The 13,837-nt window shown below is 46.2% G+C and overlaps 1 protein-coding gene across 5 annotated transcripts in view; it reads left to right on the top strand.

The window, feature by feature from the left end:
• RNF144A (ring finger protein 144A) overlaps positions 1–5,937 on the top strand; it is a 115,853-nt gene extending 109,916 nt beyond the window's left edge. For all 5 annotated transcript variants that reach the window (XM_079940112.1, XM_079940111.1, XM_079940113.1 and 2 more), the window contains one exon: positions 1,361–5,937. In XM_079940112.1, coding sequence (XP_079796238.1) covers positions 1,361–1,492 — 132 coding nt within the window. In that variant the 3' untranslated portion in view covers positions 1,493–5,937. The remainder of the gene's footprint in view (positions 1–1,360) is intronic.
• Positions 5,938–13,837: the final 7,900 nt, after the last annotated feature.

The raw sequence follows: 13,837 nt of genomic DNA, 5'->3' as shown, positions 1-13,837 counted from the left end.
GTGGATGGACGAGTAGATGGAGAGATGAAAGATATATGGAAAGATGGGTGGATGTTGTGTGTAAAATGGATGGATAGATGGATAGGTGGATGGATATACGTGGGTGGATGATGGATGCGTGGATGAAGGGATGGATGGATAGATGGGTGGATATAGGTGGGTGGGTGGATGGGTGGACAGATGGATGGATGGATGGGTAGTTGGATGGTTGGGTGGGTACAGATGGATGGATGGATAGATGGGAGGATATAGGTGGGTGGATGGATGGGTGGACAGGTGGATGGATGGATGGGTAGTTGGATGGTTGGGTGGGTACAGATGGATGGATGGACAGATGGGTGGATATAGGTGGGTGGATGGATAGATGGGTGGATATAGGTGGGTGGATGGATGGGTGGACAGATGGATGGATAGATGGGTAGTTGGATGGTTGGGTGGGTACAGATGGATGGATGGACAGATGGGTGGATATAGGTGGGTGGATGGATAGATGGGTGGATATAGGTGGGTGGATGGATGGGTGGACAGATGGATGGATGGATGGGTAATTGGATGGTTGGGTGGGTACAGATGGATGGATGGACAGATGGGTGGATATAGGTGGGTGGATGGATAGATGGGTGGATATAGGTGGGTGGATGGATGGGTGGACAGATGGATGGATGGATGGGTAGTTGGATGGTTGGGTGGGTACAGATGGATGGATGGACAGATGGGTGGATATAGGTGGGTGGATGGATAGATGGGTGGATATAGGTGGGTGGATGGATGGGTGGACAGATGGATGGATGGATGGGTAATTGGATGGTTGGGTGGGTACAGATGGATGGATGGACAGATGGGTGGATATAGGTGGGTGGATGATGGATGCGTGGATGAAGGGATGGATGGATAGATGGGTGGATATAGGTGGGTGGATGGATGGGTGGACAGGTGGATGGATGGATGGGTAGTTGGATGGTTGGGTGGGTACAGATGGATGGATGGACAGATGGGTGGATATAGGTGGGTGGATGGATAGATGGGTGGATATAGGTGGGTGGATGGATGGGTGGACAGATGGATGGATGGATGGGTAGTTGGATGGTTGGGTGGGTACAGATGGATGGATGGACAGATGGGTGGATATAGGTGGGTGGATGGATAGATGGGTGGATATAGGTGGGTGGATGGATGGGTGGACAGATGGATGGATGGATGGGTAGTTGGATGGTTGGGTGGGTACAGATGGATGGATGGACAGATGGGTGGATATAGGTGGGTGGATGATGGATGCGTGGATGTTGTGTGGTTTATACTTTAGCTATTGAACTTGCAGATCAGCCAACTTACCCTCTGCTCCTCTGTTTCCTTCTTGCAGGTTGTGGGCATTTTTGCTGGATTTGGGCTCCTGCTCTTGGTGGCTTCACCTTTCCTGCTCCTGGCCACTCCGTTTGTACTTTGCTGCAAGTGCAAGTGCAGTAAAGGCGACGACGACCCCCTACCCACCTAGAGGAAGGCGTGATGCTGGAACAAGACCCCACCTACGGGAAGCGTGGTTCTCTCCCATCCCCACCCCGCCGTCCCCCTCTCACTAAACATGTTTCTTGCCTTATGTGCCCCATTGAGCTTCACAGTGTCACGCCGGATGCCGTGATTTCAGGGACTGATATCAGATCGTTGGCGGAGGCCCCAGGTGCAGTCACCCCGGCGTGGGGGAGGCAAGGCTGGCATGGGTGGGGCACGTCCCACAGAGGCTGTCTCTGCAGACTTGACAAGGGAGCTGCTGTATGGACCACCAGGTGGTGGTAGACTAGGAACGTCTGGTGTTGCTTAGGAGACCTTCTCTCGCAGAATGTTGTCCGTCTCCTCCTTGGCTTCAAGCTGGCGCCACGTTGCTGAGAGAAGCAGTCTTTTAAGGATCGCATCTCACTTCAGACAGAATCCAAGTGTTCTGACTTGAGAAAAGCACTCTGTTTATGACAACTCTTTTTATTACTAATGGCATTTAGTAAAATCCTTTTTAGAAGGTTTTTTTTTTTTTTTTTTTTTTCCAACTGAGTAGTGAAAAATCAACAAGGTGCATTGAAACCATCCTATGCCTTTTCTTGAAATGTGCATTTTAAGAAGTTATGGTTAAATGACCTTTCTGGCTCGGCCACTTTTCAGGAGATTTAGAAAGCCTTATGCGCTCTTTGTGTTTTTCTTGAAACTTGTGGAGACTTTTTGGATGCTGTAAGCTGTGTACTGTTATCAACGTGTTTCCTGTATCATTGCATTTCTTTGAAAACACGGATGCATTTGAAGGGACATGCCCATCCTTAGGTTTGCCTTTTGTCTTTCTCTCTCTGGTGATTCAGCTCAGCTCACAGGACTCCTCTCTTTTCACCCAAGTATCAGTAAATATTTTTTCATGTCTTCAGAAACCAAATGTTTTACTTCGAAATAGTTCTGCTGAGAATCCCTGTGGTTTGGCCGTAGCCTCAGTCTCCTCAAGCAGACAAAACCAAGCAAATAGTGACATTGATGCCCAGAAGGGGGGCCTCCTATCAGGGCTGGGGGACTCCCAGGGGCTGGGGGAGAAGCTTCCGGATGTTCACAGTTTTTGTAATGACTAAGCTAATTTGGAGAAATCATCTTAGTTCCAAATCCTGTTGCTTACCCTGCTGAAAAAAATCTTCCATTTCACTTAGTTATTTGGATTGGTCTTTTACAGGCTGTGTGTGTCGATTACCATGGCAGCAGGATGCCCGGATCAGTAAGACACACAGAACTCCATCAATTGCCTTTGGACAGTGTGTTCTTCACAGAAAGTTGACTTTAATAATGGCTTTTAAAGAGCAAACTGATTGCATCCAACTTGGGACTTCTAAACATAGTAGAAAGGCAAATGTTGTAGATTTATCATGGTGGAACTTTTTTTTTAAACTTACTAAGCATTCCACAAAGGAGTAAAATGAAAACAAAACCTGACTTTTATCTCAGTTGTTTGCTTGTGGCAAGCACATTTGTAAAGTGTGGTGGTGTTTTATATCCTTGACTTCTGCAATTGGGTACCTGTCTCAGGTCCTGGTTTACCTTCCCATAGAGAAATGTCTTTATTTCTTAACATTTCATCAGTTAGGAGAAACAGGCTCACCTCACTCTTCCCCTCTAGTATTGATTTTCTTTTTGAAACCGAAGCCATTTAGGAACCCAGTCTGTGTCAAAATTACATGCAAAAAATCCTCCTTATAATTGCAGTTTGAAAACTCAGTAACAATAAGAACATGCCTGGGACCATCTTTTTGGATGAAGCCTGGGCACTAGGTCTCTGCAGTTTGAGACGTTTTGATCGGCCCTGGAGGTAGAATGGCTTTTCTGGAGAGAGTGACAGCTCCAGGAGGCCTGAAGATGAGGTTGGCGGCCCAGGCGTGAGGTGGCTTCATGATCTGTGAGTGCGCTTTAGAATTCGTGTGGAATACAGCAGACTCGTGGCCCATGTCCAGTGGTCCACGGAGCAGGCCTTCATCATCCCAGGTCATCCTGCCTGTGCTCACCACTGCCCATTGCATACAGAGGTCCATACAGTAGTACCCCCTCCTTTGGGGTGGGAACCAGAGGCTTTGGAAAGGTTGCATTCCCTGGGTCAGTGCTCAGGTCCCTTTATTCCTAGCGAGTCGGGCTGTCTTGTCTCTCCTAGAAGAGTCCATGGGCAAATCGTGCACATCTAGAGCATCAACCATCCCTGTGCCTTTACCTCTGCTCATAGCACATGGTTTGACCCAGGTAGGGAACACCGGAGATTCTGGGGCCGGCTGGGCACCTACTTGCTCTGAGTTTTTGCATCAGGCATGCCTCAGAGTGCTCAGTCTGATTCAGTAAAAACAAAACGAAAACTGTCTATTCCCTAGAAAGATACCAGTGGGATCGCATTGAGATCCTTACATAGACTTGCATCGCCCCCATATGACTCCTTTTCTTTCAGGGAGGAATGCCATCCCGTTGTTTGTGGGGATGCAGTATGAACCAGGCTTGATGTCAGACGTAAACAGGATGTGGGAAGGTGGCCCGCGGTTTGGGTTTTGACCTTTCGGTCCCTCCCAGTAAAACCTGGTGATTCGATGCTTAGGAGCTGGTCTTAATTAAAAATGACACATTTACAGGTGGTTTTCCTGCTGACTCTCTGGAAGCACACGTCTGTGTATTCATTTAGAGGCCTTTAAATCTGGGGAGGAGGGGTGGAAGAGCATGGAGACAGACCACGGCTGACTCTGCCCCTGTCCCGGTGGGGTTATCTGAGTCCCTTTGGTAACTGACAACGCTGTGAGGTTTCCCCGGCCGTGCCTGGTCTCTGAGCCTGATCCTGCCCTGCATCCTCCAGCCTGGCCGGCCGAGCTCGCCATCGTCACAGGGGACCAGCGCCTTCAGAGGCGTCTCTGTAGATGCTCACGGGACAGAGACCGACCTAGGACCTGAGCATGCGCAGAGCCTTTGACAGCACGCATGGCTGTCCAGACCAGTGTCTGCTCCACCTGCAGGGGGAGCTGCGGGCTGAGGGACCAATATCCGCCACCTCTGGCATCTTTTTAAAGGGGAACAAATTCTCTTTACAGCATATTATTGCACAAAACCGGTTTAGCAACGAGGCCAGTTCCCGGGGGAAGGGGAGTATCAGATATGCAAAAATTACTCCAAGATGATTTTATCTTTCTCTCCTATGTTACAAATGTTAAAGGTTATTTCGCAAATTAGAAGAGAGCATTTTCCCTTGGTCGTCTTTAAAAATGAGAGGATTGGAAAGAACCAGGGTGGGTTTTTTGTATATTTCTCAGATTCTCATTGATTAATAAATACCCCGGGATGTGTATATAATCACAGTAAAATCATCAAGGGAAAACATTTTGCATGTATAAAGCTTCCTGAAGGTCTCTCTAAAAAATGCCAAAGCTTGTTTATTCCTTATCATTAACCCAAGCCCTTATGAAAGTAAACAAGAGTTATGACTGGTATTGTCAAAAATGCCTGCTGGAGAGAAGGGGCTGCATTAAAACAGAATGATGGACGCATCCTAACCAGGAGAGCCTGCTGTTTGGGTGTGTAAAGCCCGTGGTCTCCCCGTCCTTGGTTTGCACAATCCTGTCTTCCGAGATTCCAACAGCCTTCAGGGAGGGGTAGGTACCCGACCTTTCCTTCATTCCATGCTCATTTTACCATGGGTGTATTTTAATCTTGTATAAAAATATGCATGAATGAGTCATGCACATGTATACATTATGTATTTGACAAGTGGTGGTAAAAACAAAACAACAAAAACAAGTTTGGTTTGTGTTTTTGAGATGTCAGTAAGTTTTGTGCCACTAACACTGTGATGTATAAAAGAGCTGTTTGAATGCCTTTTAATGTTGTGTTTTGTACTTTGGAATCATATGGAAAAGTTTGATTTGTAATTTCAATACATATTTTAAGTGTATTGTGTCTTATGTAGTTTGCCCCCCCCCCCCACCCTTTAGAAGGGATTTCTTTTTAAAGATATTTTGGCTGGAATACAGGTTACTTTTGTAAATCCTGTCTGGCTCCATCTTTTTTATGCTCTTAGTTGACTGCTGTCTTGAAGATTGAAAATACTATGAGGATTGGAGGTGGACGGGAAGGGGAACTTCTACCACCGGGAAAACAGGGTTTTTTTGTTTGTTTGTTTAAAGAGTAATAATTAACATACACTAGGATATTGTTTTGGGTGTACAGCATAGTGATTCAATATTTTTATACATTATGAAATGATTACCACAGTTAGACCAGCTACCATTCGTCACCATATAAAGCTTTCACAATCTTTTTTTTTTTATTGGAGTGTAATTGCTTTACAATGTTGTGTTAGTTTCTGCTGCATGGCGAAGTGAATGAGCCATACGAACACACACATCCCCTCCCTCTTAGACCTCCCTCCCATCCCATCCCCCATCCACCCATCTAGGTCATCCCAGAGCACCGAGCTGAGCTCCCTGTGCCATACAGCGGGTTCCCACTAGCTATCTATTTTACACACTGTAGTGTATGTATGTCAATGCTAATCTCCCAGTTCTTTCCACCCTCCTCTTCCCTGCCATGTCCACCCTTCCATTCTCTACGTCTGCATCGCTATTCCTGCCCTGCAAATAGGTTCATCTGTACCATTTTTCTAGATTCCACATACATGCATTAACATACGATATTTGTTTTTCTGTTTCTGACTTACTTCACTCTGTATGACAGACTCTAGGTCCATCCACATCTCTACAAATAACCCAATTTTGTTCCTTTTTATGGCTGAGGAATCTTATTGACTATTTTCCCTATATTACATTACATCCCTGGGATCTCACAGCTGGAAGTGTGTACCTCTTAATCTCCTGCACATTATCTTGTCCATCCACCAGCCCCCTCCCTTCTGGCAACCACCAGTTTGTTCTCTGTAACTATGAGTCTGTTTCTGTTTTGTTTCAGTTGCTTGTTGGTTTTGTCTTGTAGATTTGCACATATAAATGAAATCATAGATTCTTTGTGTTTCACTATCTGACTTATTTCGCTTAGCATGATACCCTCCAGGTCCATCCACATACACTGAGGTTTTCTCTCTTGGGAATGTTCTCAACTCTGTTTTGCAGCCAAAACGATCTGGGACGCTGGGAAGGTGGGCCCATTCATCCTCCCGTGTCTCCTTCTCCCGGTGCCAGCCCAGGAAGGCGGCATCAGAAAGCATCCCAGCCTGGCTCCTCTGCCTACGTCCACAGAGACAAGCACTTGCAAAACTACCAAAGTTTACAAGAGCATCATCAAAGTCAGTGATCATCCTTTCCCTACTGGGAAAAAAAGAATAAATATGGATTCTGTGTGTTTAGCAGGGGAAAGGAATAGTAACTCTGAGTACTCCACCTTGATTTTCCTTTGCTTCATCTACACCTCATGAAGGAATGTATGTACCTCCCTCATTAACCTGAACTGAAAGGCTAGAAATAGACAGTTAATTACCCGTCCTATGGCTACGTTTTAAAAACCACCCTTAGAATCTGGAGATGCAGATGGAGCGAGGAGTGTTGTGTGAACTGGGGACTCATTGCTAGCATTGAAGACACAGAGTCCCTGCTCACAGGGACTCTTAGTCTGGAGTGAGGCAGGTCTGTCCATCAGAGACGATGATTAGTGATCTGGTGGGCCACCTGCAGCCCTTCAGCCAGAGAAGGAGGATGAGCTGTGTGAACTGGGTCTTGGAGATGAGTAAGGGTCAGCCAAGCAAAAACGAGGGCTGGAGTGTTCAAGGGAATGGCCCAGTCCAGCAAGTGCAAGGGCTTTGGTCAGACCAGCACACTGGGGCTGGACTGTCACTCAAGTGTCCACCTGCGGTGGGCATAGCATGAAAAGCTCTGGGACTCGACCTTCATTCTAAAGCTACGGGGAGTGTGTCGGTTTTCTAGGGCTGCCATAACAAAGCCCTACAAACTGGGGGGCTGAAACAACAAAAATTTCTTCTCCCACAGTTCTGGAGGCCAGAGGCCCAGGATCAACGGGTAACAGGTTTGGTCCCTTCTGAGAACCCTTTGCAGAGAGGATCAGTGCCAGCCTCTCTCCCAGCTTCTAGGAGTTCGCTAGCATCTCTGGTGTTCCTTGGCTTGTTCATGCCTCAAACCAATCTCTGTCTTCATCTTCACGTGTTCTTTTCTCTGCATGCCTGACTGTCTCTGTGTCCACATCTCTTCTTTTTCTAAAGACACCAGTCACTGGATTAGTCCCACCAGGGACTGATCATCCAGGATGACCTCATCTTAACTTGACCGTTTTCAAAGACCCTATTTCCAAATGAGGTCACATTCACAGGTGCTGGGGGTGAGGATTCCACCATGTTTTGGAGGAATACAGCTCAGCCCAAAGAGGGAGCATGGCCCATGGGTGGACAGCCCTGCCCGAGTGAGACCGATCACAGAAGGCAGAGGAGATCCGAAGGTGGGCGGTTGCCAAGCCTCCCCCGCCCTGAAGCAGCCCCTCCCCACTCTGGTTGGACCTCAGTTCTTCAAGCTGCCCTGGAACATGGGAATCACCCCAGAGGACACTCTGCTGAGAAGGAAACTGCTTTTAAGCAAAATAAATCTGCGTGCATGTGTGTGTGTGTGTGTGTGTGTGTGTGTACACATGGGCACGTGGATTCGTCCTCCCCACAAAAACTACTCCTCACTGTACCAGCACTCACCAACATCAGCCTCTTAGGGGACCCAAATTGCAGGGCGCAGGAGGGTGTCGGTGCTGACCACGGCTTGTGCGCGTAGGAGGGTTGCTGCGAAGGTCGACCTCACCGTGTGGAGAACGGTCCTCCACCGTGTGGAGAACGTAGCTGTTGATGTGGCCAGATCCGAAGACAGTGTCAAATGCTGGGCTCTGTCTCAGCCCGTGGGTGACTCAGACGTTGAAAAATAGCCATTCCTGCTCATTACTGGTTTATTACAATGCTTCCCTTTCTAGCGTCTCTCAGCGTGTGTGTTTTAGGAATGGGGCTGACACGGAACAGGGGGCAGAGCGTCATGGTCAGGAGTGTGGCCACTGTGCTCAGGGCACCCTGGGCTCAGGTCCCAGATGGGTGACTGCCTAGGCATGTGACTTACCCAGGGGGTCCCTTTCTTCATTTGAAAATGAGGGTTAAAATACTTCACGGGATTTTTTTTTCTACTTAATTTTTTCAATATTTATTTAAATTTTAAAATAAATTTCTACAAGTTTTAAAGGTTACTTTGCATTTACAGTTATCACAAAATACTGGCTCTATTCCCCAAGCTGTGCAATACGTCCTTGAGCCTGTCTTACACCCAATAGTTTGTGCCTCACACTCCTTCTCCCCCACCCCCGTGTTGCCCCTCCTCCACTGGTGACCACTAGTTTGTTCTCTGTATCCTTCCCTGGACCTTTCCAAGGATAAATGAGAAAAAGCAAGTCAATCGTAGAGTGTTGGGCAACATGTCAAGTCATTGATGAATTCCGGTTCTGATGTGGGTGACAGCCCCACCAAGAATAGTCACTCACATCCTCCAACTACAAAACACCGAGGGCCTCTTCCCCTCTTCTCATTCTAAGACCCGTGAAACATGCCGGATCCGACCAATTTTCCCTCTGATATCACAGCCCATGCTGCCAGGGATACTGGTAACGGCTGTGTTGGACTCTGACACAAAGAAACACGGAGTAAAATTCTCCGTATGGGAAAACCAAAAGTCATTCACTTGTTCCCCTAGGTAGTTATTTGGGTCTTTTTAAATACATATTTTAACTCATTCTATATATAGTTTTTATCGACTTAGAAAATCCACTCAGAATGTCCATATATTTAATGCAGTTTTCATCACACTGGAAAGCTCCAGGAGAGCATAGTCTGTTCTCACTCCTCAGATTCTCTCTGTTTATCACAGCTTTTATGCAAGGCCCAAAATGTAAAAAGAATAAATTTTGAAAGCTTCAGAAAAGTGAACTCGATTGTTAGTTTTATCCAGGAGTTTAGGAAATTAACATTATAAAAATGGGTTTTTACTGTTTGCATCACTAACTCCTACTACTGTCTGACACATAGTAGAGACATAGTAGATGCTTGTCAAATGAAGGAATTAATTGCTCTGTGAGTGTGTGTGTGTGTGTGTGTGTGTTTACAGGAGGAAGGTCAATTGCTTGGGTCATTCGGTTAAAAAAAATCAACCATTAAATTTAAACTGGCAGACCCAGCAATCCCACTACTGGGCATATACCCAAGAGAAAACCATAATTCAAAAAGACACGTGCACCCCAATGTTCACTGCAGCACTATTTACAATAGCCAAATGGATAAAGAAGATGTGGTACATTTATACAATGGGATATTACTCAGCCATAAAAAGGAACGAAAATGGGTCATTTGTAGAGACATGGATGGCCATAGAGACTGTCATACAGAGTGAAGTAAATTAGAAAGAGAAAAAACTATCGTATATTAATGCGTATATGTGGAATCTAGAAAAATGCTATAGATGATCTTATTTGCAAAGCAGAAATAGACACACAGACGTTGAGAAAAAATATATGGACACCAAGGGGGAAAGGGGTGTGTGTGGGTTGAATTGGGAGATTGGGATTGACATATATACACTATAGATACTATATAGAAAATAGATAACTAATGAGAACCTACTGTATAGCACAGGGAACTCTACTCAGTGCTCTGTGGTGACCTGAATGGGAAGGAAATCCAAAAAAGAGGGGATATATGTATACGTATAGCTGATTCACTTTGCTGTACAGCAGAAACTAACGCAACATTGTAAAGCAACTATACTCCAATAATAATTAATAAAAAAAAATTGAACTGGAAGTATACAGACAGTCTAGAAGCAAAAGTGTCACTATACTTGTATTATGAATTGGGACCCTATCATAAGCTGGGCAGTTTGCTCACTCCCTTACACGGGTTGATTTGAGTGCTCACAGGTCTGCAAGGACTGTCATCTCCACAGCACAGGAATGAAAGGAGCTCTGGGAGGCGTGACCACAAGGACCCCTGTAGGAAGTGGCAGCTGGCGGGGGATGCAAGTCTGCCCTGCTGGACACATGTGCTGCCCATCACACTATTCTCCTGCCTTTTCTTTCTTGATCCACTCTTAAAAAAATTGTTATCTATATAATATATATTATATATTGTAAATATACTACAATAAACCACTCTGCATGGTTTATTGTAATATATTCTGTAGAAGTTTTGCGAACAGAAACAGTGCACAACAGATCCAGGAAGGCAGTTACTTTCTAGAAAACTGGGGTGTGGCAGGGTGAGGGAAGGAAGGGGACACCCATCAGAGACTTCTCAGCCTCACCTGTGATGTTTATTTCACACACCAGACATAAAACTGAGCTCTATAGGATTCAGGTTTTAATTTTTTTTTTAAATTTAGCTGAAAAGTGCATGGGTGTTTGTTACACTATACTTTTTAGTTTTTTGGATTTTTAATTTCTTAAGAATTAGATTTTGACCCCCAGCTTCCCGTACTGCTCCTTATTTATGCTTTTACAATTCTAAGACAATAACATATCCCAGGAGTGTGAATTCTCTGGAGAGCTTCAGGGAGATGCAGAAGAACTCTCCCTTCAAGGACTGATTCTTGGCTCTCTCTTCCGACCTCATGGAGGAGACCCCGAATACCAGCATTTCAGTGAAGCTTTGATCCCTAACGAAGCTCCCCAGGGAAGAATCGACAGACTCCCACGGCTGGAAAAACCCCTCAGAGATCACCTGTTCTTATAAACGAGGAGCCTGGCGCCCAGCGGGGAGACTTCCTCGCCCACAGCCCGCAGCTCCTTCTCGGCAGATCTTCCCTCTCCATCCTCGGCACCTTAATTCCGCACACAGACCAAAGAGTGTGCAGCGGGATTCTGCCCTCAGGCATCAAGGCCACTGGGCTGCAGAGATGAGGAGGTTATACCTGCCCTGAAGCACAGTGAGGGGCAGAGAGGAGCAGCATCCCTCAGGGGAAGTCAGAGCAACTCCTGGGAGAGAAGGAATTGCAGGGCTTGGGGGTGGGCAGAGAGAACAGGGCTTCCCTGAGCACAGACAGGAGGGAGGGGAGCCTCTTCACACCCTCTGTGTGAGCAGAGTCACAGAAGCAGGCCTCCTGGGGTGGGGTTGGGGACAGACAGGTGGTGAAGGGGCTGGAGCAGCAGGAAGAAGACCACTAGGCTTGGCCAGCCTGGGAGATTCGGGATGAAGGCTGGTGGTGGCATGAGAAGCATGGCTACCAGTTGGGAGCCTGCAGTGGAAGGGAGTGGAGGCCTGGAAGTGACTAGGAGGCTGTTAAAATGGGTGGGCGTCTGTACCAGACTGTGGAGTGGAAGCAGAAAGGATAGAACATCAATAAAAAGACTTAAGATCAACAGAGGTGAAATTGCAGAGTTGGCTCTGTTGGCAGCTGAGTTCTGGGTGTACGGTTTGCTGGACATGCTGCAGTGACCTGGACTCGGGGACTGTGTGTTCCTGGGCCGTGTTGTGGCACTTTGTCCACAGGGTTCAGGATGACCAAGGGAAGAATGCCTACTCTGACTGTTCCCGTCCTCTGCTTTCAACACTGCTGGATCTTCCTGTGCTAAGCGCCCTCCTCCAGGAGAATCATGAAAACGCCCAGTGTTAGGAGATACGCAGAGCAATGCTCGCCTGGGTGTGCCCACTTCTTACTCATATTCCCCCTTCTTCAATCCATCTTAATTATGATGCTTAATTAAACATCCCACAAATGCTGCCAACATGCCTCATTGCCTCAGCCGCTAGAGCTTGGAGGAAGTAGATGCACAGGGACAGTCCACGCTCACCCTCAAAACTCAGGTGATACTCTCTCAGAGTCACCTTTTCTTGATGCTGAAAGAGGAAAAGGAAACTGATGATCTTGGCCAAGGAGACCATGGGGAAATGGGCAGGGGGATGACTAATTTCTTTCTTCTGTGACGCTTCACTCAACAAAGAAGCTTACTGCCTAGCGTGGAGCATGAGAAACCTTAACCCTTAACATTTTCCAATCCTTACAAAAATTCTAGAAGTCTGTATCATTTTGCACCCATTTTGTAGATGAGAAACCATAAGCTGACCTGCCCACGGTGAAAGTCAGTATTCCATGGAGCCAGGATTTGAGCAGGTGTCCTTAGGATTGCCAAGATGGATCTCTCCACCGAATTGTTTCATTTTCCCAACGCCTCTTGTAGAGTGGGTACCGTGGAGGCAGGACGGCTCATTATTTTGAGAGAGAAGCTCATTATGGCTCAGAGAGGATGTATCATAAGTGATGTAACTGGTAGCAACAAAGCCAACTTATCCCATGCTGAACAGCGACGGTGCGCTTGTGCCTTTGGTCCAGTGTTTTAGAAGGAGAAGCTCTTGGGTTTGTGGTCCCCATGCTGAGAGCATGTTTCAGGCTTCTTTTGTGACATGGTGGGGGCCACTTGTTTACCAAAGACCCTCCTGTTCCCCATAATTCTCAGTTTGTGTATGAAACAGGGTAAGTCGTGCACAGGGACCCATGTACACCATTACACGTGTAATATTTAATTAGAGCTAGCACTTTGTTGTAATTTCTCTTTCCAACATTTATTTCATCATTAGTCTTTTCATTTCTCCTGCAGAGCCTTGAGTATTTCTTGAAAATGACTTCTATGAAATACTTCCATATGCATTTAAACTTGTTCAACATACTTTTTCAGTTTTTAGTGAAATTGCAAAAGTCAGTTTTAGATATTTGCAAACGGCAATAACTTCTTTTCTTTGATCCTCACGTGATTTTCTTCTCCAGCTGGTATATTCCTAGAGTTGGAAGGAATCTCGGTAGGCGTCTTATCTCCTTTTTACTGAAAATGTGGAACTACTTAGAAACGCAGAAACTAAGCCCCACCTCAGATCTACTGAGTTAGAATCTGGATTTTAGGATGATCCCTAGGTGACTGGTGAGTACATTATATTAACTTTTCATGGCTGTGTAACAAATTAGCAAAAACTTGGTGTCTTAAAGCATGCTGATTATCTCACAGTTTTTATGGGTATGTAGTCTGGGAAGCTTAACTAGGTCCACTGCTCAGAGTCTCACCAGGCCAGAAAGGTGTCAGCTGGGCTGTGTTCTCATCTGAAGTCTCTACTGGGGAAAAGCCCACTTCTGTTCTCATTTACAATGTTAGCAGAATTCATTTTCTTCCATGTGCCTGTTGTTGTCTGCAGGGGGGCCCCTCAGATCCTAGAGGCTGCCTGCACTTCTTCACCACGTGGGTTTCCTCAACATGGTGGCTTACATTATCAAATCAGCTAAGAAAGTCTCTCTCTAGTGTGTGCTAGCAAGATGAACATATATGCATATGTATATAT

Source organism: Stenella coeruleoalba (genome assembly GCF_951394435.1).
Source record: "Stenella coeruleoalba genome assembly, chromosome: 13".
Classification (NCBI taxonomy): Eukaryota; Metazoa; Chordata; class Mammalia; order Artiodactyla; family Delphinidae; genus Stenella; species Stenella coeruleoalba.
This window is presented reverse-complemented; position numbering and strand designations above follow the sequence as displayed.